The sequence below is a fragment of the Monodon monoceros genome, unplaced genomic scaffold, assembly GCF_005190385.1.
Source record: "Monodon monoceros isolate NGI ecotype Baffin Bay Population unplaced genomic scaffold, NGI_Narwhal_1 Super_Scaffold_22, whole genome shotgun sequence".
NCBI lineage: Eukaryota > Metazoa > Chordata > Mammalia > Artiodactyla > Monodontidae > Monodon > Monodon monoceros.
The window spans coordinates 109,580,300-109,604,553 of NW_021703779.1; the positions used below are offsets into that span (position 1 = coordinate 109,580,300).

The 24,254-nt window shown below is 47.5% G+C and overlaps 1 protein-coding gene across 3 annotated transcripts in view; it reads left to right on the forward strand.

The window, feature by feature from the left end:
* ARHGAP36 (Rho GTPase activating protein 36) overlaps positions 1-23,152 on the forward strand; it is a 165,557-nt gene extending 142,405 nt beyond the window's left edge. For all 3 annotated transcript variants that reach the window (XM_029241427.1, XM_029241429.1, XM_029241430.1), the window contains 11 exons: positions 14,786-14,944; positions 16,148-16,213; positions 16,733-16,968; positions 17,209-17,401; positions 17,626-17,681; positions 17,927-18,077; positions 18,741-18,889; positions 19,080-19,256; positions 19,497-19,594; positions 19,731-19,837; positions 21,942-23,152. In XM_029241427.1, the coding sequence (XP_029097260.1) occupies positions 14,786-14,944; positions 16,148-16,213; positions 16,733-16,968; positions 17,209-17,401; positions 17,626-17,681; positions 17,927-18,077; positions 18,741-18,889; positions 19,080-19,256; positions 19,497-19,594; positions 19,731-19,837; positions 21,942-22,099 (1,550 nt within the window). In that variant the 3' untranslated portion in view covers positions 22,100-23,152. The remainder of the gene's footprint in view (positions 1-14,785; positions 14,945-16,147; positions 16,214-16,732; positions 16,969-17,208; positions 17,402-17,625; positions 17,682-17,926; positions 18,078-18,740; positions 18,890-19,079; positions 19,257-19,496; positions 19,595-19,730; positions 19,838-21,941) is intronic.
* The last annotated feature ends 1,102 nt before the right edge of the window (positions 23,153-24,254 follow it).

The window sequence follows — 24,254 nt, forward strand, 5'->3', positions numbered from 1 at the left end:
GAGGTGGTGAGGTGCTTATGAGCCTAGAGTAATTAAAGATTTTGAGGTGTCAACAAAGCAGGTAATTAGGTGGAGAAGGTATCAGCTGTCTGAGAGACAAAGAAAGTAATTATGCTGAGCACTCTTGGCGCTGTCAGTAAACTCCAAAGAAAGATTTGTTGGGAAGTGATACTGTTTGATAGAGACTTCAATGCCTAGCAGAAATGAGGGACTCTTGGTGAGGCTGCCTGGAACAGGAGAAAGGTTTAGGGAGCTTGGCAAACCTGGATTCAAATACCAGCTCTGCCTCCCACTGGCTGTGTGACCCTGGAGAAGTTACTTAACTCCTCTGAGTTCGATTTGTGATGTGCAAAATATTGATAAGTCATAGCTCTAATTACCTCATTAGGTCATTGTGAAGACTCAAGGAGATAATGCATGTAACAGCACTAGCACAATGCCTGGTATACAATAAGTGCTTAATAAATGGTAACATTATTATCATGATCACTAGTATTATTCTTACTATATACCAGGCATTCTCTACAGGAGCCCAGAGTTTAAAAGGAGAGACAAATAATCACAGTTATGTATGTTCGTGTCATGAGAAGTATGAAGAGGGTAACTATGATGGCTCAAAGGAGGGAGCCCTCAACTGGGAGGGAGGGGTACAGAAAAGCAGAGAAAGTTTTGTGACTCCTGAGTTAGGTCTTAAAAAAATAAGTAGGAGTTTGTCACGAGGCCCAGGGGGAAAGGGATTCCAGGCAAGTGTATCTGCCCACACAAAGCGAAAGAGGTGTGAAACAGCCAAGCCTTGAGCTAATAGTTGGGCTTTGCTGGGCACGAACTGGGATCTCCTGGGGGAGGGGGGGAATCAGTGACCAAGAATCTTTCCAGTTTATTCCCACCAGCCCCTGAACCGCGCCTTAGGCGCCCTACCTGGCCAATCACGTGCGACGCCCTCCTCTTCTTTCCTCTAAGCAGTCAGGTAAGCTCACACCCAGCCCCCAGCGGGCCTGGTGCGCACAGCGGGGGGTCGGCGGACCCAGACCCGGCAGATCAGGCCAAGGGGAGACTGTGCCCAGGTCGCGGGCCCCTATCTCCTTCCTCGTCCCAGTCCTGGTGCAAAGCCCCCCTCCACCCCCAATTTTAAAAAAAACTGCCAAGCACACAGCCACTTGGGTTCTTTAGACAACCCCGTGCTCTTTCACACACCACACCCGTAAACTCACGCCGCGACCCCCCTCCAAGAGACACACGGTCTTCAGCCCTCCATCCTAGCACATACATTGGCTGCATGCGTCCCCACCACACACATGAATACATCACACTCAAACACACACGGACATTGCACCCTCACACACACAAACCTTTGAGCACACACGCCTTAAGTAAGCTCACATATAAAGACACCTTGCTCACAAACACACACAGTACACACAACCACCGCCCGTAAGCCCACATTGACACAGCACAGCTAAGGGTAAACACACACCAAACAAATATATACACACAAGCTTCAACGGGCACACACACATACACACACTGCATACACATGCACACTACAGCACGACCACAAACCCCGGCAGAAACATACATCGAACACACCCATATCCAGACCGCACCCACATAGTCACACTGTCATCGGGCAGAAACATACAACCTACAAACGTGCACACACAAACACCGCACAAACACACGCTCCACGTCCGAGCGCAAACCAAATACACTTCACACCCAGCACTCGGACTAAAACATGCAACACGCACACACACCCCCACACCCAGCCACACACGTAACTCACAGGCAAACCGCACTTGCGCGCGCGCACACACGCGTACATGCATACATACATACACATACAGCCCGCCCCCTCCTTCCCTCAGGGCGGAAGAGAAGGGGGCGAGGATGGGAGGAGGGGGAAGAAAGGAGGGGGGGATGGGCGGGCGAGGCGCTGCGAGCAGAGACGCTCTTTTCCCTTTGACCTGGGGTGTTGTTCCCATTAACCCGCCTGTTCCCCATTCCCGAGCAAAGGGAGTGAGTGAGTTGGGTCCAGACGGGAACCAGTCAGAACCAGGGAAAACTGGAAGGGCTGGGGAATCCGCCGGCGGGCGGAGGGCACGTGAGCTCCAGCCGGGACCCTGCCGGAGGCTCCTCCCCCCAGCAGCCTCCCTCTCAGACCCCTTCGCAGCTTTGACCTCTGCTCCCCACCGCGGGGGGAGGTGGTGGAGGGGGTGGGGTGCTTCTTCCTCTCCTACCCGAGAGAGTGAACAACTGTTAGGGGTGGAAAGCTTTACTGGTTTCAAGAAGTAAGGAGTTTAGATCTGCAGAAAAGCTTTTTGCGAAACCTGTTCTAATCTAGTTTGAAGACGTCTCCTAATAGAGAGCTCACTATTTTGCAAAGCAACTAATTTTTACATAAAAGGCAATGGCTATTAGAAATCACCGACACCGCGCTGGACACACAGTAGGGCGTTATAAATGTTCCTCCTTCCCGCTTTTGTCAACAAATCTGGCAGGGCTGTCTGCAGCCCAGCACCAGCCCGCGACAGCTCTGGGGCAGTCGGTGAGCTTTTTCTAGCACACAAGCCCCTGGAGAACAGCCGCCTTGGCCAGGGAGCCATCGGCGGCAGGGGGCGGTAGTGTCGCTTAGGGTGCTTTGCACGTCTGGCGGCATAGCCCCCGCGGGACAGTCTGAGGTCCCCTTCCTCTGTGGCGGGCTACAGGGGTCACTCTAGAATACTCCGCGGCCAGATGAACATCTGGCTCCTGTCCTCCGCCTGCCCCCTTTCTGTAGAGATGGACAGCGGGTGAAGGAGAGGAGGAGGAAGAGGACTTCCGCCTGAGGCGGCGCATTGTGTAAAGCGCCTTGCGGTGCAAAGTGCACAAGCTTCGGAGTCGGTACAGGTTCGAATCCCAGCTCTACCACTTCGCAGCTGACTACCTTGGCAGGTCACTGTCTTAAGTTGCGGGGTGGCTGTGAAATTTAAAGGAGGAAATATATGTAAAGTGCTAATTCCAGTTAAAATCCAAAGGATGTACATTCCCTTCCATTCCCTCTCCCTAACCCTCACCAAGGATAAAGATTTGGGAGTTTGGGGAAGAGGGGGATCAGAGGCCAGAGATATGGCCACCAGGTAATGCCTCTAAGCCAGAAGATGGACAGAGGTTCAATTAGCGCTCAATTTCTTAAGCAATGTGCTGTATTTAAGGGAAATGCCTGCACCAGTGATTTTAGTGATGCCACTCACTAGCCACAAGACATTTCAGTTCACAGCCCCAGTCCTTGGGGCTGCAGTGAGGCCACTCTGCCCATCACCTCACCTCTCACAGGGATTTCCTAAATCATTCCCACCCCCACCCCGAATTCTTCTCCCCATTTCCAGGTTGCTGAGTTATTTTTTCATTGTAGTGAACACTCATTGGATGCCAGGGACATCTTCTCTTACCTTATGCTTTGCCAGTGCCTAGCACAGTGCCAGATACAGCACAGGCTGTATACATGCAGCAAAGTGATGCCCTGGGTGAAATCCCTTGGAAACACTGAGACTTAAGGGCACAAAAGGAGTTATCATAAGGAATTGAGAGAAAGGATTCCAATAGCAGCACCCCAGGCACTGTCAGGATGGAGGGCAGTGGCTTTTGAATAGGGGGCTATTCCATTCCTCCTCAAAGCCCTCCAGCCCTAAGCTTCCCTGGAAGGGGGTTGTCTCACTGTGGCTGAGGCTTCTGCAGTCAATTAAGAAGAGAGCCTCTTTCCTGGAGGGCAGAGGCCCTGGCCAGCTAGAGGGTGAGTCACTATCTCAGAGTTGGGCAGCAGAGGTGGCACTAAGGTGACAATGAATTAGTCCAAGATGGCAAGGGGATATTACCTGAGTGATGATCTGGAGGAGGATAAAGCAGAAGCCTGAGCCCTTGAGGCTGGGATTAAGTGGTAGAATGTCTATATGCTTAAACATAGCACCTAACCCACCTCCACACTTCTACCCCTTCAAGTCCCAAAGCGTAGCCAGGCAGCTTCTTAGAGGAGGAAGTGGCGTGGAAATCATCCTTTGGGAGACCTGGGTTCCAATCCTGACTTGGATACTTGCTGTATAACCTTGGGCAAGCCCTTTTCCTTCCTGTTCTCAACACCAGAAGGAAGTTAAGTGGGCAAGGGGCTCTGTGCTGGGCCCTGTGCTAAGTATTTTACCAGTGTTATTTCACACACTGTTCCCCATAGTGCTATGTGGTGAGCATTTATTCCGCTATTTTGCAGTTGAGAAAACTGAGGCTGAGTGATATTCAATCATCTACTTTCTAATATATCGTGCAGTCTTTATGTATTTATGTTACCAAGGCAATCACTGTAACTCAAGCCAATAACCTGCCAGTCCTCTGCCTAAATTGGCTCCTTATGCACTCAGGTTCATATCATGTCTCCTGGCTGCCCCCAACGCCAACCCGTGTTGCTTTCAAGGCAGTTGGCTACCTGGGTGGGTTTCTCTTCGGTGACACCCACCTACCCCCAATTCAGATCTTTCCCTGGCATATCAGCATAAGATCCCACATTAGAAAGCAAGCATCACCAGAAAGATGCACCCCAGTATCAGTCCCTTATCACAAGGGTGGGGGATCTGGCTGCAAGATGTTGCAGTGAGGAAGGGGAGCAGAGCTGCCAGGGCCAGAAGGAGGGGCTGCATAAAAAACCAAGAGGAGAGAGAGAGAGAACGCCAGGGACAAATTGGACCATCCTCAAACTGCTGCTCCCTCCCTTTCCCCCCCTCTCCTGTTCTGGTGCTCTAGAATGTATAAAGGGGCAGCACCCAGCCCATTTTCAGCAGGTGGAGAGGGAGAGATCCTGTCCTTCAAAGGAAGGGAAAACCACCCTGAGCATTCAAATTACATTCCTGTGTCGGGTAAGATTTATTTAATTCCTGAGGGGTGGGGGTAGGAAAGAGGAGCAGGGGAAGAGGGCGCCTCCTTGATAGTGCTGGTGCCCAGGTGGTACTTTTAGTGAAAAGAGCGCCACCCATGCTGCTGTCAGAGCCAGAAGCTCTCTCCCTTTGCTAGGAGTCAAGAGACACTTGCCACTGGGCTTCTGGATCTCATTTCTAAGCCAGATCCCTATAAGCCACATCTCTGAGCCTTTGGGGAATAGGTCCATGTCTTCCTTGGCTACCTCAGTACCCATGTATGCCTGGGGTCAGCAACTGCCCTCTGTCCTTCCCCCTCCCCTTCTTTCCTCCTCTCCTTTGCCTAGGCTCTGCTCCTTCTTCCTTCTTGCTGGGCTAAACTAGAGTCTCTGACATTCTTGATTCTCTTCTCCTCTTTCTTTTCCATCCAGTCAACAACACTCTCCGTTCATCCATTTACTTCATCCAGGAGAGGAGAAAATTCAACTGGGAGGGAGTGTAATTGTGTATTTGAAATTCTCCCCACTTGAGATCTTGCGCTTATAACCCCGTATTGCCCTTCTTGCGTCAGATGAGAATATTTTGTGCTTGTGAATAATACATTTTTGCTTGGCTGAATAGTGATTTGAATATATGATTGTTGAGCTGCAGATTAGAGGAAGGCATTTTTGGAAGCAGTATTAGAAGGTAAGATGGTTTGGGCAGGTGTGAATGGCCTTCTGACTTCTCCAGGTGCCAAGAAGATAGAAAAAGAAAGATGAAGACTATAGTAGTGTGTGTGTGTGTGTGTGTGTGTTGGGGGTGGGCTACTGAGACCGTTCTCATCCAGATAGGTAGAGGAATTCTGTTTGCTCTTGTTGTTCATTGAACTCTGAACCAAATGATCTTCCTTGTCTCTGAGTTTGGAAGATCAGAGGCCCTGGACAAGATGGTGAACAAGCAGCAGGAAGGGTGAGGCAAGGAGGGGCAGGCAGTTGTTCCTTGTGCAGTCCTTGTGTGCAAAGGGATGCCACCTGCCCTTCAATGCCCTACTAGTCAGGGCAGAAGGGAAGTGATGAGGGGTAACAAAAAGTGTGCTGAGCAGGGTTCCAGGAGTTTGGGGCCTTCCTTTTGGCTCTGCCAGTAATTAGCTCAATGACCTTTGGTAAATTTCTTATCCATCTGAACCTCCACCTCTGCCTTTCCTTCACTTGTAATGTGAGATTGTGCGGCATGGCCAACGGAAGAGAAAGGGAGCCCTCAAAGGAAGGGACCCTTGGGCTGAATCTTGAAAGAGAAATCAGCTTTGAATAAAGGGAGAGATGATTGTGGGGTATGATGAGAGACAGTGGGAGTAGCCCCGGGAATTTAGCAAACAGGTATGCGTAAGGCACTGAGTTGGCTGCTGCGTAGAAAATTGCTATGAATCAGCTCCTGCCCCACCGCGGGAGCTTCAGAGAGAGAGAGAGAGAGTGAGGGAATCTGCGTGGCAGAGCTAAGCGCTCACAGTGCCTGCAGCTCGTCCCAGGACGGGTCGTAGTCGCGCCGCAGGACTGACCAGCGGGTCACGCAGCCATTTATTCCCTGGCCGGACCAAGAGAGTCGCCAAGAGGTAGTGCAGGGGCAGGACTCCAGAGGCCTGAGTGCAGCCCCTCGAGGGGCTGAGTGGGAGGTGAGTGCACTCCAAGCGGAGCGCCCGACGTGCGGGAGGGAGAGGAAGCCTGCGGGTCCTGGACTAGATGCCCAGCTTTTCGCGTTCAATGGCTCAAACGTGGAGCACGCAAGAAAGATTGCATTTTTCAAATTCTCGGCAGCGGCAAGCAGCAAGAGTGGTTTTGGCGCGCGGCGGGGCTTTGCTTAACTTTGCAGGTTCTGCGCGCTCTTGAGCCACGTAGGGGCGAGACGCAAGGGGCGCAACCCCGCCTGACCACGCTCCGCAGCGGCAACCTGTGGCCTGGGACAACCCTTCGAGGGGAGGGCGCAAAGTCTTGGCTGGCCGGTTCCTGTCCCTTTCCCCCTCACCCTGCTCCCCCTGCCTTCACCTTCACCTAGCTCTGGGTAGAGGGCAGACTACCGGGCTAGGGCTCCATTAGGGAGGGACAGGGAGACCAGCTTAGACCCATTCTCCACTCTGGCGCCCAGAAACCTGCAGCGGGGGGGCAGGGATGCTCTCTCTTTCCAGCTGTGGACAGTGGCCACAGCGTGGCCCTGTGTCCTGGAGGTGGCTAAGTCCTGTAGAAGAATCAAGGACTAGGCAGAAGTGAGGACTGTGTCTCTACCGTGTTCTTAGATAAACCGGATAATAATAAATGACACTGGCTGTGTTTTGGGGCTGGGAGATGCTCACAGACTTGCCCAAGGCCACTCAGCTGCTTAGTAACTAGGCAGACCTCCTGACTCCTGGTCTAGGGTTTTTGTTTGTTTGTTTTTTTCTTTTTTGCACTGCGTCATAGCCAAGACAGTGGTCTAATTTTGAAGGAGGATAGATACAGGTAGGTAGACATTGATTATTTTTTAAAAATACATTTATTTAAACGTAGTTTTAAAATACCATTCCTATCATAAAAACTATCAGGAAAACATCTCCCACAGCCCCAATTCCCTATGACAGCCATTCAGACAGGGTTTTGAAAAAGAAAACTGCAGAAAATTGAATGCTTCTTGGGGGAGATACAATCAAAGGAGAAGGGAAGCAGGTGGGAGTGGGGGAACAAAGGTGAAAGAGAGGTAGCTCTCAGCACAGATTTGAAGAACAACTTTATTCTGAAGGTTTCCTTGACAGATCTCTGTCCAGATGGTTTGGGGAAGTGTCCCTACTGGTCTTTCCTCTCTCGTGCCCACTCTGTAGAAACCCCAGCTGTGGTCTAGAGGGGCAAATGTTTGATGGTTCTTTTTTTTTTTTTTTTTTTTTTTTTTTTGGGGTGGCCTCTCCCGTTGCGGAGCACAGGCTCCGGACGCTCAGGCTCAGCGGCCATGGCTCAGGGGCCCAGCCGCTCTGTGGCATGTGGGATCTTCCCGGACCGGGGCACGAACCCATATCCCCTGTATCAGCAGGCAGACTCTCAACCACTGCGCCACCAGGGAAGCCCTGATGGTTCTTTCTTTAATTCAGAGTCTCCTCCTTCCCTCTGTTGTAGCAAATACATTGGGTAAGTCTATTCTGTGTGTGTGTGTGTGTGTGTGTGTGTGTGTGTGTGTGTGTGTAAATGCATGTGTGAGAACGCATGAGGATGTGTGTGTGTGTATGTTTGTGAGAGGAAATGTGTGTGTCTGAAAGGGAATATGTCTTAAAGAAGGGGGCTTGGGACCAGGGGAGTTGAGCAGATGGGAAAAATGAATCAGAGTTTACCGAATGCATACTATAAACCTGCAGCTGAATAAGGGTCTGAGTAGTGCTGGTGGACCTGAAGAAATAGTCAATTCTTAACATTCCTTAAAGGAACAAAGGAGAGGTAATGTATTTAAATGAGGGCAGGGAAGGATGATGTTAGACCCATGTCAGACTCTTGACATTTATGTGACCTCCAACTAGGCTGTAAGACCCCAAGGACAGGAACTGGGACTTTCCACTCCAGAGGGCTCCCCCCTTTCCTCCACCATCCCTAACATGGATGGCTTGCACATTGTGCTGAGGAAACCAAAGGTAGGGACTAAATCCCTTTTGTGGGCCAACTAACTTTTTTCTACATTTCAGAGCCTAGACTGATGCCCCCACAACCCCCACCGTTAGTTGTCTTGCATTCCTGATCATGAAAGACCCAGTGAAGAAACAGTTCAACTCATCCCCTCTGAAAGTGAGATACCTGCTGACAGGATGTGGTACCCACTTTTACCTTCTATGGATGGTACAAGGGCATTCTTCAATGGGGGCACTGTCTGCTTCATTCCAGATAGCAGCACTTCTTCTCAGTCTTCCTTTCAAATATGACTCTCAGGTATTTGGCGGGGGGGGGGCAATTCCTCACCTTGGTACAGCACTGTACCCTTTGGAGGATTCTTTCATGTCACCCTGTCTTTTATTTAATCTTTACCATAGCCACACCTCAGAGATATCATGGTTGTTACTTTGTAAGGTGATGGAACTGAGGCTCACAAAAGTGAGATAATTAGCTCTAAGTGACTTGGTTGGTGAGTGTGTGAACTTACAGGTGGTAAGGCTGGGATTTGAACCCAAGTCCTAGTCCATAACTCAGGACCTTTTCAGGATGCCATGCTGTCAGCTTGGGGAGTGGGCTGAGGCAAGAGACGTGATGGGAGGAATACATAGTGCTTTTGATGCTTTTCTCTTCTATTCACTCCTCTTCTCTACCTTTCATAATAGTGTTTTTCAAAACCATGTATATCTGTATCTTTCTATCTATCATTACCTACCTATCTTATTTACCTATCATATCTTTCTTCTTCTTCTTTTTCTTCTTCTTCTTCTGTCTATCTATCTATCTGTCTATCTATCCTGTCTAGCAATCATCTACCTTCATTCCCATTTCCCAAGAATAGTGTGTATAAAGAAAGACCTCAAAATCTAGCCATCTCCTTAGGAAAGAAAATAATCTTGACTCAGGCCATCCCAGTTCCAGGCAGCTGTGGTTTGGTGGGAAGGGCAAGACCAGGCCTGGGGATAATCTAGTTCCCAGATTGTATTTTTTCATGGCATGTTAGTGCAACTTCAGTTAAGTTACAACCTCTCTGGAGTCCTAGTTTGTTGTTATCTGTAAAATGGGAACATAACACCAAACCTACCTCCTTCCCAGGGGTTGTTGTGAGAATAAAGTGGCATGATTCATTTATCCATGAATCACAAATAGCTGTTTTAATTACAAGACCTTTATATTCTCTCAAAACTGTCAAGAGTTTATAATCCTATGATTACCCAACAAACACATTGAACACCTACTGTGTGCTAGGACCTGGAAATAATGGACATGTGGAAAGCTTTTGAGAACATGAAAAGCACAACAAAAATTAGACATTAAAAATTACCTTCTATTGATGGAACATCTTATTTTTTTTAATTTTTCTGCCACAACGTAATAGAAGCAGCAACTGAAAGGGAAAAAAGAGGTAACGGGTGACACAGCTTGTGATGCCAGCGCTATTATGCACTCTGACACGTACTGCAGATAATACTGAGAATATCAATATCTTGTTGTACCTTCAGATGTGACCTCCCTTGGTTACACTTTTTGATACCAGAACTTTTCTGAATGTATTTTAACAGTACTACCTTTGGTTTATGAGCTTCTGTTATGGTATGATGGACTGACTCACGTATTGAAGAATGCTGCCCCCAAATTTAATTATTTTGGGGCATTACACCGCATAGGGTAAAATGAGCCATTTTGTTCATCACGACTGCAGCCTTTTCTGAAATGGAGGTTATGGGATAGCAACTTAAAGGCTAACTCATTAATGCTCAGGGACGAATGAGGTAATGTGACAGCAGACCAAATTGGTGCCTGAATGTTTTCATCTACAGACCTGTATCTCTTTCCCATGTTGTGATATGTTAATGTGGATGTCTTTATCCATTGTCACTGCCTGTAGACATTTGAATACCGTAGATGCAATACCTTTTGGGCACTCAGCCCTGCACACTATCAATTTCTCAAAGTCCAAATTCTCTCAACGGCTAGAAGCAAAATTCTGATGGTGCCATAAAGTGCCTAATTTATTAGGATTCTATCAATGGCATCAGTGCAGTCCTGCTTTTCTCTCAGAGGTGTTTACTAGTTAGCACTGCACCACCCCTAACTATTTAATGGGGGCAATGGAGTAAATTAGTCCTCCAAATTGTGAAGGCTGTGGATTTATGCCTAGCTGAAACATTTCTGTCCTCACAATGTCGAAGAGGGTGACGTTTCTGATGTTAATTTGTTTCTCCATCTGTGCCATGCGTTTCAGGAGGACGTGAGGAACAAGCTTGATGCCACTCATGTGTGTTTTCCCTCTTCGTATTGCTGGAGAGTTGATCTGGTTGTGCCTCTACTCTTTGTTGAAATTCTCTCCCTTGGTAGCTGCTAATATCCTAGCCCCTTTACTGATCCAAATGAAATTATATGTTATTTTGCTAGTGACGATGTGAAATTGGATGGTTTAAAAGATAGATAAATTTTTGAGACTTGCAAGCATTTTACTAATCTGAATAATAGCATTTTAAAAATGGACCTATGCAGTTAGTTTTTCTAAATTTTATAAGATAATTTTTTATACTTGACCCTGATGTCATTGGAGATTGAAGAAGAAAGATTTATTCACAACGATCTCCCAAGATCCTTTTACCCATTTTAATTTAATTCAAATTTAGCAGAGATTGAACTAAGTCAGATGCATTGATACAAATTCTAATTTTATGTAATTACTTTTGAAACCTGATATTTTCTGGTAAAGTCAGGCCCTCTGCAAAGAACCTTCAATATCAATGTGTTTATTAAAAGCCAATGCTAAATATCACATGTACATTATTCATTTAATTCTTACACAGTTGGTGAAATGGATACTGGATCATTTCCCCATTTTATAGAGGAAGCCACTGAAGCTCAGGATTCAACAAACTTTCCTAAGCTCACACAGCTAAGAAATCACAAAGCTTGGCTTTGAACTCAGTTCTGTTTAGCTCTGACTCCAGGGACCATTACAGATATTTGTCTAAGGAGATTGTTTTTGCAAATGTGTTGAATTCTATGCTGAAATTAGAGGGCTTACTTTCCTCTTCCTTCTTCCTTTTTGATGCCATGGTCACTTCAGGCCAATGCCAGGGCATGCTGAGGGGGAAGGGGAAGACACTTGGGAGCAAGAGAGGTCTCTTAGCACCTTGTTCTCTGTGAGGAGCCTCCTTTTGTGATCAGCTCATAGTGTTGAAGCCTAGTTATTGGTCCCCCCTCCCCAACCTGCTCATCTGCTTCTTATCTAGGCACACTGGACTTCCTAATTCTGCTTCTGTCTGGTATTCTACTGGTGCCTTGAGAGTATTGAAGGCAAGCAAGACAGTGTCAATTTTGCTGGCAGAATTTTGGCATATGATTGCTCTTAAGTTTAGCCCTGTATCTTTGAGCAGGAGGCAATGACAAACAGTTTATTCTAAGGCCTTTGATTTCCTTTGGAATTGTAAGCATCTAGGCTGACTCATCTCTCAAAGGCTTCTCTCTCTCTCTCTCTCTCTCTTTTGGCTGACGTTGTTTTGAGGTTCTCTTATTTGTTCTCACCTTATTTTGGGGGGAGAAGAGGGATTGATTTTCATCTTGATTTTTGGGTGAAAGAACCAGCTATATACTCTTTGGATGACCAGATTGTAACCCTTGGCAAGAAGAAATAGCTGCAACTCCAGAACAGGTACAAAAATGTCTAAATTGGGGTAAAGGGAAAGAGGGAGCCATGTAAAAAAAAATAATCCAGAGCTAGGCTGTGTGTGTCAGAATGAGACCCTTGGCTAATAGATTTTGGACCTGCCATTGTGAATGGGGGATTGCTGGCTGCTTAGTTTGGGACTGTGGTTAGGTTCTCTGCATGTGCCTTTGGTTAAGATGGTCATTTTGTGGATGCAGTTTGGTGGTTGGGCTTAGGTGTTTACTCTGGGTCCAGGGGATATTGATTTTCCGTTGAAGGGACTTTAAAAAATATGTATGCTAAGAATTTTCCTCTTAGCTCAGTTCAAAAGGCATAGAAATACTCCTCATCCTATCTCATACTGAACTTCAGTTATCCGGCAAGTGTTTATTTCTGACATGTGTGACTTTGGCCATTAAGGAAAGTGGGCAAAAGAGGATTTTGGAAACAAAAGAAGTGAGGGATTTTTTTTGACAGAGCTCATTTATATAGATTATTGGATGATAAACTTCTACCTACCTTTTCTCTGTCAAAGCCACATTACCTGATCTTTGGAGTTTAAGCACCCCCCCCAATAATATATAGAATATTATCATAAAACTCCATGGGCAAGGGGAGCTCAGAAAAGTAGCATGTGACCACTTCCCATCTTGCCAAAAGGTTTAGTTCCCCATGTCCTGAATTATCTTCTCTTAGGAAGAAGCATCCACACACTCACCCAAACCATAAACTTCGGAGCTATCCTTTCCATTACAATAAAAAATTTTCTCTAAGTCCTGTCAGTTATACCCATAAAATCCATCTCCTGCTCCAGCCCCATTGATACTGACTTGTGTCAGCATCTCTTGCCTCTTGGCTGATCTACCTACTTCTACCCAAACCAGGTTTTTCACTGCTCTGCGATTTTTCCAAGCTGCAGCTCTGACTCTGTCACTTCCCACTTAAAACCCTGAAGTAGTTCCCTATTGCCTTCAGGAGAAAGTCCAGCTCCTTAACATGGCTTATAGGGCCATTCATGACCTCATTCCTGCCTATCCAGATTTATCTCCTTCCATCCTCTTTATACAGCTTTAAGAATATAACAACCTCTCTCCCATCTCTTTGCCTTTGCACAAGCTGTTCTCTCTTTCTGGACACTCCCCCCTCCCTGTCTCCAGGCAGACTTAGATGTTTCCTCCTTTCTGCTTTCACAGTAGTTTGTTTATATCTTGGGCAATTGACTTATCACAAGGTTTTGTAAATTGTTGTTAACCTGTGTATCTCCTTCACTGCACTGTTAAATTCTCTATGAAAAAAGTATTTATTATTTTGCTCATATTTGAATCTTTAGTGCCTGGCACAAAGTAGACAGTTAATGCAGGTTTCTTTCCTTTCTTTTTTAAAAAATGCATACATGAAAGAACAAATTAATAATAGAGGTGAGGATGTGCAGGATAGGATGCTGTGTGGGGTGCAGGGAGATCCCCACTGGGGTATCCTGTGCAACCTGGGAGCAGTTTGAGATAGTGGGCACCATGGAGAAGGGATATGTAAAAGAGGTTTGCCAATACACCAAGAAACTTCACTATACCAATCCTGTATAGAGAGTCTCATTAGAAATGGCCTGGAAATGATGTTTGTTTCGGTACAAACTGATGTTGTTGTTTTTTTCAGGAAAAAATAACATAATCAAGTTGCACAATTTTGGGTAAATAGATAAAAGGCAAACCAAATCCCACTATTTGATACAGACACCATCAGTAATTGGGTGCATTTCTCTCAGTCTTTTATTTCTTTGCATGTTTTTCTTCACATAGTTGTAATCATAATTAATACAATTCTGTATTTTATATTTGTTGTTTAAAAGCTCCCATCCCTTTAATGATTGCATAATTTTCCATATTGTGGCTATTCCATAATTTATATAACTAGTCTTGTTGCTGGGCTAGCTTTTTTCCCTTAATTTTTTACTGTTATGGTTCATGTACATATGGTTTTTCCTGTCTGTAGGAAGATTTCATTAGGATGGATTCCTAGAAGGGGAATTACTGGGTCAAAGGGCCTGGGGATGATTTTTGGCTTCAGACTCACGTGTCCAGTTTGCTTTCTGGAAGAGTTGTACAAAATTTACAGAGCTCCTAACCTAGATGAATGTGCCCATTTCACCCAAACTGGACAGCATCAAGCATTATTATTAAAAAATAAACTCCATCAATGTTCCTAATAATTAATGGAAAAATATTACCTTATTCTTATCTTAATGTGCATTTTAAACTTGTAAGGTTGGTTTTTTTTAAATATATTTTTTCCTTTTTGCCTAATTAGGTTTTCTCTTTTCTGGACTGTCGGTTCAGGGCTGGCTTTTTTTAAGTTGGATTTTTTTTTTTTTAATAAGCAGCCAGAGGCAGCTCTGCTTGAGGGTGAAGCCACCTCCCAGTTTCCCCTCCCCCTTTACCACCCTCCCCCCCCCATAGTTCCCTCCACCAGGTCTAGTGACAATTGGATGATGCAGTTCTGATAATCATCCGATTCCAGAATGGGTGGCTGCATTCCCTTTCTGAAGGCAGCAAGGACACTGTGCCCCAGAATCATGCCCCCTTTGCTGTTGTTGTCCGCCTTCATTTTTTTAGTGAACGTCCTGGGAGGAGCCCCAGGACACAACCAGGACCGCAGGACCAAGATGATCTCAATACACAGCCTCTCCGAGCTGGAGCGTCTGAAGCTGCAAGAGACTGCTTACCACGAACTCGTGGCCAGGCATTTCCTCTCTGAATTCAAACCTGAAAGAGGTGAGCAGTACCCCGGGATGTGGCATCCTCGCCTTCGGGCCGAGTGGACCCCCTGGGCGGAACGGGACGAATTGGGGGTCCAGGAGGGTGGGAGGGACTCTCCTCTGGTCTTGGACCTGGCCGGTTCTCCTGGATCCTGAGGAACTGAGGGAGTGGGAGTTGAAGGGTGTTTGGTGAATTGGGAAGAGGTAAAGATTAGTTGAGTTGGGTTGAAGCCTGGGGGCTTGAGAGGCAGTGAGTCAGGCAGATACCAGGGACAGACAGGTGAACAGAGGACAGGTGAAAAGACAGACGCACCAGGTGAGGTGCCAGAACAAGTCGGAATGAGATGGAAACGCAGAGGGACACTCAGAGAAGACTGGGACAGACAGAGACAGCGCGGTTGAGAGACGAAGAGTTAGAGGGAGATAGCGAGACAGTGAGAGAGAGACACGGGCCAATCCGGGCGAGTAGCGGGAGGGCGGGTGCGGGTGCGGGGGGCGGCGGCAGGAGGTGTGCTGGGAGCGAGCGGGACCCAGCGCAGGACGGGGGTCGAGCGCGCCAGTGGTCTCCGCGGTGCAGGCGCAGATTCTGCGACTGAGGGGAGGTGGGAGGGGGTCACGCGAGCCGAGGGTTGCCGCTGCAGTGATGAAAAGTGCAGGGGGCCGCAGGTTCGCCCGGCGCATCCTAAAAGGAGCGCAGCAAAGGGCGAGGAGACCCCGCGGGCAGCCGCCACTGCGGGGGTCGGAGTGCGGAGATAGCGGGTGTCACCGCTTCTCCCCCGGCCGCAGCGCGGGGAGCCGACGGCATCCCGGGAGCAAGCGCGCCGGCAGTAACTTAGCGACCCTTAGTAGCCGAGGCGCCGCAGGCAGAGCCCTCCCCTCGCCTGTTGCGCTGTCCCGCGGCCTCGGAGCCCCGGAATTTATGTTTTAAGCGTTGTGTTGAGATACTGCTGGTGCGTAACAAGATGCGCGCTGCGCACGCGGCGCCTTAGATGATCTGGTTTGGTTAAATTCTTGGAGTCTCATATGCGGTAGTTAGGATTGGTCTCGTTTTCAAATGGGGAAACTGAGGCTGAGTGAAAGCAAAACACTTTTGGGGGGCTGGACAGAGCTGTTTGCCCCTCTCCCCCAGTCTCTGTGGATCAATGCATTACGATGTTTTAGTCACTTATAAATCCTATTTGTATGAGAATGCGTGTGTTTTCTTTTTCTCTTCCCATAGCTCTACCTATTGACCGTCCAAACACCTTGGAGAAGTGGTTTCTGATTCTGAGAGGACAAGAGAGGGGTGAGGGTCTCTCATACTGTACTTTCCTTAGTAAAGAAATAGAATGCTGCACCCCTCCTGTACTGCGTCCCAGGCTACTGGAGACTGGGCGGTGCCCACTGCCCCTGGGGGGGACTCACCCCCCCCCTTCCAGAAACCCCGCAGGGGATGATTTCAGGAAATGGCGCACTAGCTGCAGGAGTGCTGGGCAGTCCCATCAGATATACCTAAGCTTTCTGCGTGAATCTACCCCAGACAGTTTGCCCAGAAGAAATTACCCTCATTGCTTCAAGGTGGTCACCCCCTGGCAGGAATTAAGGTGGAGACCCCGTCGGGGTAGTTGAGTGGAGCTGAGTCGTTCAGCCAGATCATCGCAGGGTCCCTTTGGCTCCCTCCCCAGGGAGGGGCGCTGCGGGTCTGGTGGGGTGGGGTTGGCTGGGGGCGGTTGCTTAGAGGAGTGCTACAGCCCCTGCAGTTCCTCCTGATTTAAGCGCTGCGGAGCGTTGACGTTTCTCATTCTTTCTCTCCCTGGCTCCCCAGCGGTATCACTTAAGACGTTTGGCATTCGACTGGAAGAGGTGCTGGTGAACGAGCTTACCCGCCGCAAGCAACTTGAACTGAGAGCCGCGATGCAGATTGAAGAAGCCACCCGTCAGGTTGCGGGCCGTCGTCGGGGAAACGTGGTGCAAAGGATGTTTGGCCGCATCAGGAGCTTTTTCAGTCGCAGGCGGGCTGAGCCCTCCTTGCCCCGGGAGTTTACTCGCCGTGGGCGTCGAGTGAGTTAAACCCTCCAGTTTTCAGGCAGGGACCCTTCTTGAAGTGTCCAGGGATGTGGGGCGGGAAGGTCAAGGCCTGTGTCCTCAGAGGGAAGGGGAGCTGAACAGAACGTGTTGGAGGGGTGTAATTGGCCTGCCACAGAGAGAATGTCTCCTGTTGTGAATGTGATGCAATCTTCAGGAAGGTCCGGAGTGACCCTCCTGCTCCCCCATTTTAACATAGTGGGGGTTTCTCCACAGGGTGCAGTCTCTGTGGATAGCCTGGCTGAACTGGAGGACGGGGCCCTGCTGCTGCAGACCCTGCAACTTTCCAAGACTTCCTTTCCAATTGGCCAGCGACTTCTGGGATCCAAAAGGAAAATGAGCCTCAATCCGATTGCTAAGCAAATCCCCCAGGTTGTTGAGGCTTGCTGCAGCTTCATTGAGAAACATGGTAAGGGGCCAAGAATGATGGTTAAATCAAGGTAGGAGGCAATTCAAGAGAAAGAACGGTGTTCTAGAGATGGGGAGAGGAAAGAGGTCAAGGGATGAAGGGCTTGAAACATTCCCCTGCCACCAGTTGGGGTTGGGATACAATGGGGGAGGAAAAGGGAAATGCTAGGGGTGGGGGCAGTGAGCACAGATACTTAGTTAGCATCCCCTGGTCTTTTCTTTCAGGCTTAAGCACAGTGGGGATTTTCACCCTGGAATATTCTGAGCAGACAGTGCGTAAGGTAAATCAGCTATGTTTATGCTTTTGTTCCTTCGGTGAGAAAAAACTGGTGGGGGTGGGGGCTCCCCCATAGACCTGAAGAGAATGTCATGCCTCGTGAAGGGAGCACAGTCTTCTTTCTAGCCCCCTAGGCACACCGTATAGCCAACTACCTCCACTGAAGCCTGAGACTTACTGAAGGAGTGGCCAGTAGGGAGCCTGTGATGGGCAGAGCAGCCACCGAATGTATTCTCTCTCTTTTTCTAGCTCCGTGAAGAATTTGATCAAGGTCTGGATGTAGTGCTGGATGACTCTCAGAATGTGCATGATGTGGCCGCACTCCTCAAGGAGTTTTTCCGTGATATGAAGGACTCTTTGCTGCCAGATGATCTGTACATGTCCTTCCTCCTGACAGCAAGTGAGTCTTCTGCTCTCCCTTGTTGGGCAAGGAAAGGAAATAGTACAGGGCATGTGGGGTTCTGGGGACAGAGCTCAGGCTGCAAGACCCCAAGGAACTAAGGCAAAATGAACACCAGAAGATGAAAACACCTCTCCAGATTCCGCTATAAGTCTGTTGTTTGGAAATCTCTCTAGAGCTTCTTGAAGCTGTGTGCACCCTCTCAGGACAAAGAAGAACCTAGGTTCTGTAGGGAGGGGGTCTGATTTTTACTTTTTTTTTTTTTTTTTTTTTGCGGTACGCGGGCCTCTCACTGTCGTGGCCTCTCCCGTTGCGGAGCACAGGCTCTGGACGCACAGGCTCAGGGGCCATGGCTCACGGGCCCAGCCGCTCCGCGGCATGTGGGATCTTCTCGGACCAGGGCACAAACCCGTATCCCCTACATAGGCAGGCGGACTCTCAACCACTGCGCCACCAGGGAAGCCCAGGGGGTCTGATTTTGATGGGAGCACTTCTTACTTTTAGGAATCCTGAGCTCAAATGCCATGAGAATGAGCAAAGAAAAGATGCTTGAGTACTTTATCCATAGCCTTTGGCATTTTTCAACCAGAATCACACCTTTCTTTGTATCAGGCTGCTGCCAAGGCTAGCCCCCTAAGCCAGTGCCTGTTTTCCTTCCTCTAGCTCTGAAGCCACAGGATCAGCTTTCTGCCTTGCAGTTGCTGGTTTACCTGATGCCACCTTGCCACAGTGACACCCTGGAGCGTCTCCTGAAGGTCCTGCATAAGATCACTGAGAACTGCGAGGACTCCATTGGCATTGATGGACAGTTGGTAAAAAGCTCTGGGAAAGGGTAGTGAGATTTACAGAAGGGGAGATGTGTGGGAGTATATGAGAAAGAGACAGAGACAGAGAGACAGAGAGACAGAGGGAGAGGGAAACAAGAACAAAAAGAGACATTTCTGTTTGTGTAACTTCCATTATTACTTCAGAGTTGATCACTTTCTGCTTTCCTTTACTTAGGTTTCAGGCAATCGTATGACTTCCACCAATTTGGCTTTGGTGTTTGGATCTGCTCTCCTGAAGAGGGGGACATCTGCCAAGAGGGAGTCCAGGAAAACAAGACTGGGGATTGACCACTATGTTGCTTCTGTCAATGTGGTCCGTGCCATGATTGATAACTGGGATATCCTCTTTCAGGTAGGTGGAAGCTTTGGACACACTTATTTCACAGCTCTTTCACCTGTTCACAAGGCAAGGAAGAGTTCCACATGCATCCCTGGGGGTATCCAAAGCAGGCAGCCACAAATCTCCCAGTCTAGAAATCCTTCCTACATTAGCTGGGCATGGTGTCTTCAGTTCTGGGTACCTGATAGAGATGAGTATAGATTTTTTAAAATGTTGTGTAATAAAGGCTAACATTGCTAATTTTACCCTCAGGTGCCTCCCCATATTCAGAGGCAGGTTGCTAAGCGTGTATGGAAATCCAGTCCTGAAGCCCTTGATTTTATCAGACGCAGGAATTTGAGGAAGATCCAGTGAGTGTTTTCTTGGTTTGTTCATGCTTAGCCTGAAGGAGAATCACCTATGGGGGCTCCCAACCCCAGGCCACCTTTATGTTAGTCAACCCAAGTATACAAACTGACTTGCTTTTTCAAATTCATTCCCCTTCAGGAGCGCACGGATAAAGATGGAAGAGGATGCTTTACTTTCTGATCCAGTGGAAAACTCTGCTGAAGCCCGGGCTGCTGTCCTTGGTCAAAGCAAGCCCTTTGATGAAGGTCAGTTCCCTGCTGGCAGTCAGACCCCTGGTGAAGGTCAGGCCCTTGCTGAAGGTCAGTCCCTTGGTGAAGGTCAGGCTCTTCCTGAAGGCCAGGTCCTTGCTGAAGATGAGCCCCTTGAGGAAGATGAGTCCTCTGAGGAAGATGTGCCAGTCAATGAAGAACTAGTATTTGAATATCTCAATCAAGGAGTAGTCTTTGGTGAAGTCCAAGGTCTCGAGATTCCAAATGACCTTGAGATTCCAGGCCCACATCTCGAAGGCATTCCAGAACTTGATGAAGATGACGATGATGACGACAACGACGATGATGACGATACCCTGAATTTTGATCTTCCTCCCCTTGAGGACATTCTAGACCCTGATGATGAAATTCTAGAACTCATTGAAATCCAAGACTTTGAAGAAATACCATATTTTGATATGGTTCCAGACCCTGAAGTAGCCCGAGATGTGCAAGAAATCCCAAACCCTGGAGAAAACCCAAACCACGACCTTGAAGAAGGACCAGATTTTGAAGACTACCAAAACCTTGACCTAGCAGAAGTTCCCTATCTCGATGTAATCCCGAACAATGAAGAAGCCTCAGATACTGATGAAATCCCAGACAATGAAGAAGCCCCTGACACTGACGGAATCCCAGACCATGCAGATGACTCAGATAATGATGAAAACCCAGATTCTGAAGAAGACCCCAATCTTGAAGAGGTCCCAGCCCTTGATGAAATCCAAAATGATGAAGCCTCAAATGCTGAAGAAGTTCCAGACCATGAAGAAGCCCCAGAGGTCAATGGGATTTCAGACTCTGGTGAAGACCTTGATTTTGATGAAGTCCCAGCTCTTCATGTGGTCCCAAGCCCTGAAGAAGCCCCTGGTGGTCATGAAATCCCAAATCATGAAGAATCCCTGGAGGTTAATGGGCTCTCAGACTCTGAAGAAGACCCCAGTCTTGAAGAGGTTCCAGCTCTTGATGGAGTCCCAAATGATGAAGAAACCACAGATACTGAAGAAATTCCAGATTATGAAGAAACTCCAGAAGTCAATGGAATTGCAGGCTCTGAAGAAGACTCCAACCCTGAAGAGGTCCCAGCCCTCCATGTGGTAACGAGCCCTGAAGATGTCTCTGATTTTGATGAAATTCAGAACCAGGAAGAATCTTCAGATGTAAGTGGAGTCCCAAACGATGAAGAAGCCTCAGATGCTGAAGAAATCCCAGGACACAAAGAAGACTCTGATGTCAGTGGAATCCAAGACTCTGAAGAAAACCCCAATCATGAAGAAGACACAGTTCTCAGTGTGGTTCCAGAGCCTGAGGGCACTCAAATTTGCAACAAAATTCCGGATTCTCAGAAAGACCTAGCCAACACTTTTGAAGAAGATGAAATTACAAATATGGCTCCAGAGCCTGAAGATGTCTCCATTCTTAATACAATTTCAGACCCTCAGCCAGACCTAGCTGTCAATCTTGAAGAAATCATGAATGTGGAAGCAGTCCCAATGCCTAGTAATCTTGACTCTAAAGAAGTTCAGAGTCCAAAGACCATCCAGTTCTGCAAAGAAGATGCAGCTGTTACATTTCCTGTAGATACCGCCTTCCTTAAAAACAAGTCTCAGCCTGGCCAAGTCATGGACTACAGGTCCTCCTCAGAGTCATTGAAGACCGACACCTGCTTTCTCCCCTCCATGAAGTTCTGTAAGCTTCCGGCTCCAGCTTTGTTACTCATTTGCTTAGTAAAATTAGTCAGGCTGGTTGTAGGGTGGTGGTGGTTGTTAGGAGGACGCCCACTTCCTCGCTTCCCTGGTGGTATTGCCCATTTGCTCTAAGCACGGGGTATCTGTCTCACTCTTTCTGTTCTCTAACATGGCCCTGCCCTCCTGCCCCCCACCTCCACACACCCAGCTTCCACAGTGGGCCTAGATTTAGAGATGTATGTTCTACTGTTAGGCTGCAGTTTTCTTACATGTCAAATGGGGGTAATCATTTCTGCCCTAACTTCTTGCCTCATACTGTATTTGAAGCTCAAAATTAGGTCTTAGTTCCTTGGGTGCTGTGCAAAGTGTGAAGTCTAGAAACATAAGGAGTTAACATTGTTACTATTTTCCAGGTTCCTCTGAGGAGCCAGCTGTGCCCCCCGGCACTGCCCGTTCCCATGACGATGATGAAGGAGCGGGTAACCCCCCCATTCTGGAGCAAGACCGCCCATTGCTCCGTGTGCCCCGGGAGAAGGAGGCCAAAACTGGCATCGGCTACTTCTTTCCTTAGATGTTTTTCCTTCTATATGGTGCCAGACAGGGGGAAAGAGTGGGGGTAGACCTGGGATGTCACAGGAAACATTAAGGAGAGTCTTGAAGGTAAAGATCTGAGGGTAAGAAGGAGTTCCACCTGATGCTCGGGTCAGGCTGTGAATTCCAAACACACTACCAGCCCCTTTCCTGGGGATGCTCGGTCCCTTCAGCTGGTAAAAGTGGAGATGTTTCTGTGTCATGCTCAGGCGCCCTGGTGCTACCTTGCCTCTCTCTTTTACCCCTGATCCTGGCTTTCCCTTACTACAGCCGTTCCTTTAATTGATGTGACATTTGTGGTAAACACCTGTCCCAGAGAAGCTCACAAATCTCGAGGTGCTTTTCCTCCCCCAAAGAGGATTGCATGCTTTTCCTGACTTTCCTACCCTCCTCCTAAGAGCTCAATTGGAAAGGCCCTCAAGAGGCATGCTAGGATGTTAGGTCAGCCTACTGACAGCTGACAATTAATGCTAAACCATGTCACACCAACTCATAGCCGTGTCCCTGCAGCCACTCCACCGCCTCAGGATAATTTTGTCCAAATTATTTAGACCAATGGCTCATCAAACAGCCACTCCCCAAATCCTGAGAAACCCAACTAGCTTTTCTGGGGTCAAAAGTTAGAGGAAAAAAATTGATTTTATTACCTAGATCTGTTTTACAGATAGCTGGCAGCCACATCCTGTTGTCAGCAAAACAGCTAGTTAGGTACAAACACATAGTTCCAAGCAGTAAAAGTCACCTGATTACAAATGTTCTTAAATATCGTCTCTGTAGTTCCTCTATGCAGGACGGTACAAATTTGCGGGACGTGCTCTGGTAACACGCAGATATGGGTTATGTATGACATCCAAAATTATAGCTGTTATTGAGGGGTAACAACTGCTAAGGTCCATAGAATGAAGAATGTATTGTATTGAGGGGTAGAAATCGATCACACAATGGGTAACAACCGCAGAGCTCGAAGATTTGTGATTGTTAAAACTTCTCTGGCATTTAATCATTAATAAACATCTGTATTGTGACAGCAGCATATTCATGGCTTACTGTGTGTGTGTTTTTTTTATTTGAAATTTTGTTGGTGAGTTGGGAAGCTCTAGCTGGAGCTGAAGGGGAAAGAGAGGTGGGGAAGAGGAACGAAATAGAACAGGGTGATGTGGAATAAAGGGCAGGGGTGACATGGTGTAAAGGGATGGAGTGAGTGAAATAAAGGGGAAGGGGTGATTTGGAATAAGGGGATGGAGAGAGATGGAATAAAGATGTGAGGTGGAATAAAGGGTAGTGATGTGGGGTACAAGAGAAGGGGTGATGGAGAATAGAGGGGAGGGTGATATGGGATAAAGGGATGGAGAGAAATGAAATAAAGGGAGGTGACGTGGGATAAGGGGGGTGAGGGGGATAAAGGAGAGGGTGTTGGGGAGTAAAGGGGAAGGGGTAATGTGGAATAAGGAGATGGAGAGAAATGGAATAAAGGGGTGAGGTGGAAAAAAGGGGTGTGGTGTGTGATAAAGGAGAGTAAAGTGGAAGAAAGGGGAAAGAGCTTTAACTGAATAAAAAGAATGTAGAAGGGATGAAGGAGAAGTAGGGGGAAAGAATAAAGCTTAAGAGGAGGCCCTCTAAAAGGAGAAAAGAGGGGAATAAACGGAGAGATCACTAGGTGCTCTCAACTGAGAAATTCCCCCTGGATTGGTCAAAAATTAAAACCTAGAAATATCCTGAGACATATGATTTCCAAGAGTAAGAGAAGAACATGCTCCTGTTTGATTGATGGGACCTCCAAACTTTCTTGAAAGCTTAAGACTTCATGACATGCTTGGAAATTTCACATGTCAGGGACAGAGTTCCAGAAAGTGGAATGATGTGTATTATTTATTTTTGCACACTTTACTTTAGGATATTTCCTTCTGTAGAGTTTTACAGACAGCAGAAAGGTAATGTTGGGTCCCTCCTATAATAATGATTATTCTACAATAATAACTATAATGATAGTTCACACATATCGAGTTCCTAAATGTGTTTAAAGCTTTACTTGCATCATTTTATTTAATATTCACAGCAACTCTATGAGATACATGTTACTGTCATCCTCATTTTCTTCTTGAGGAAAATGAGATACAGAGAGGTCGAATAACCTG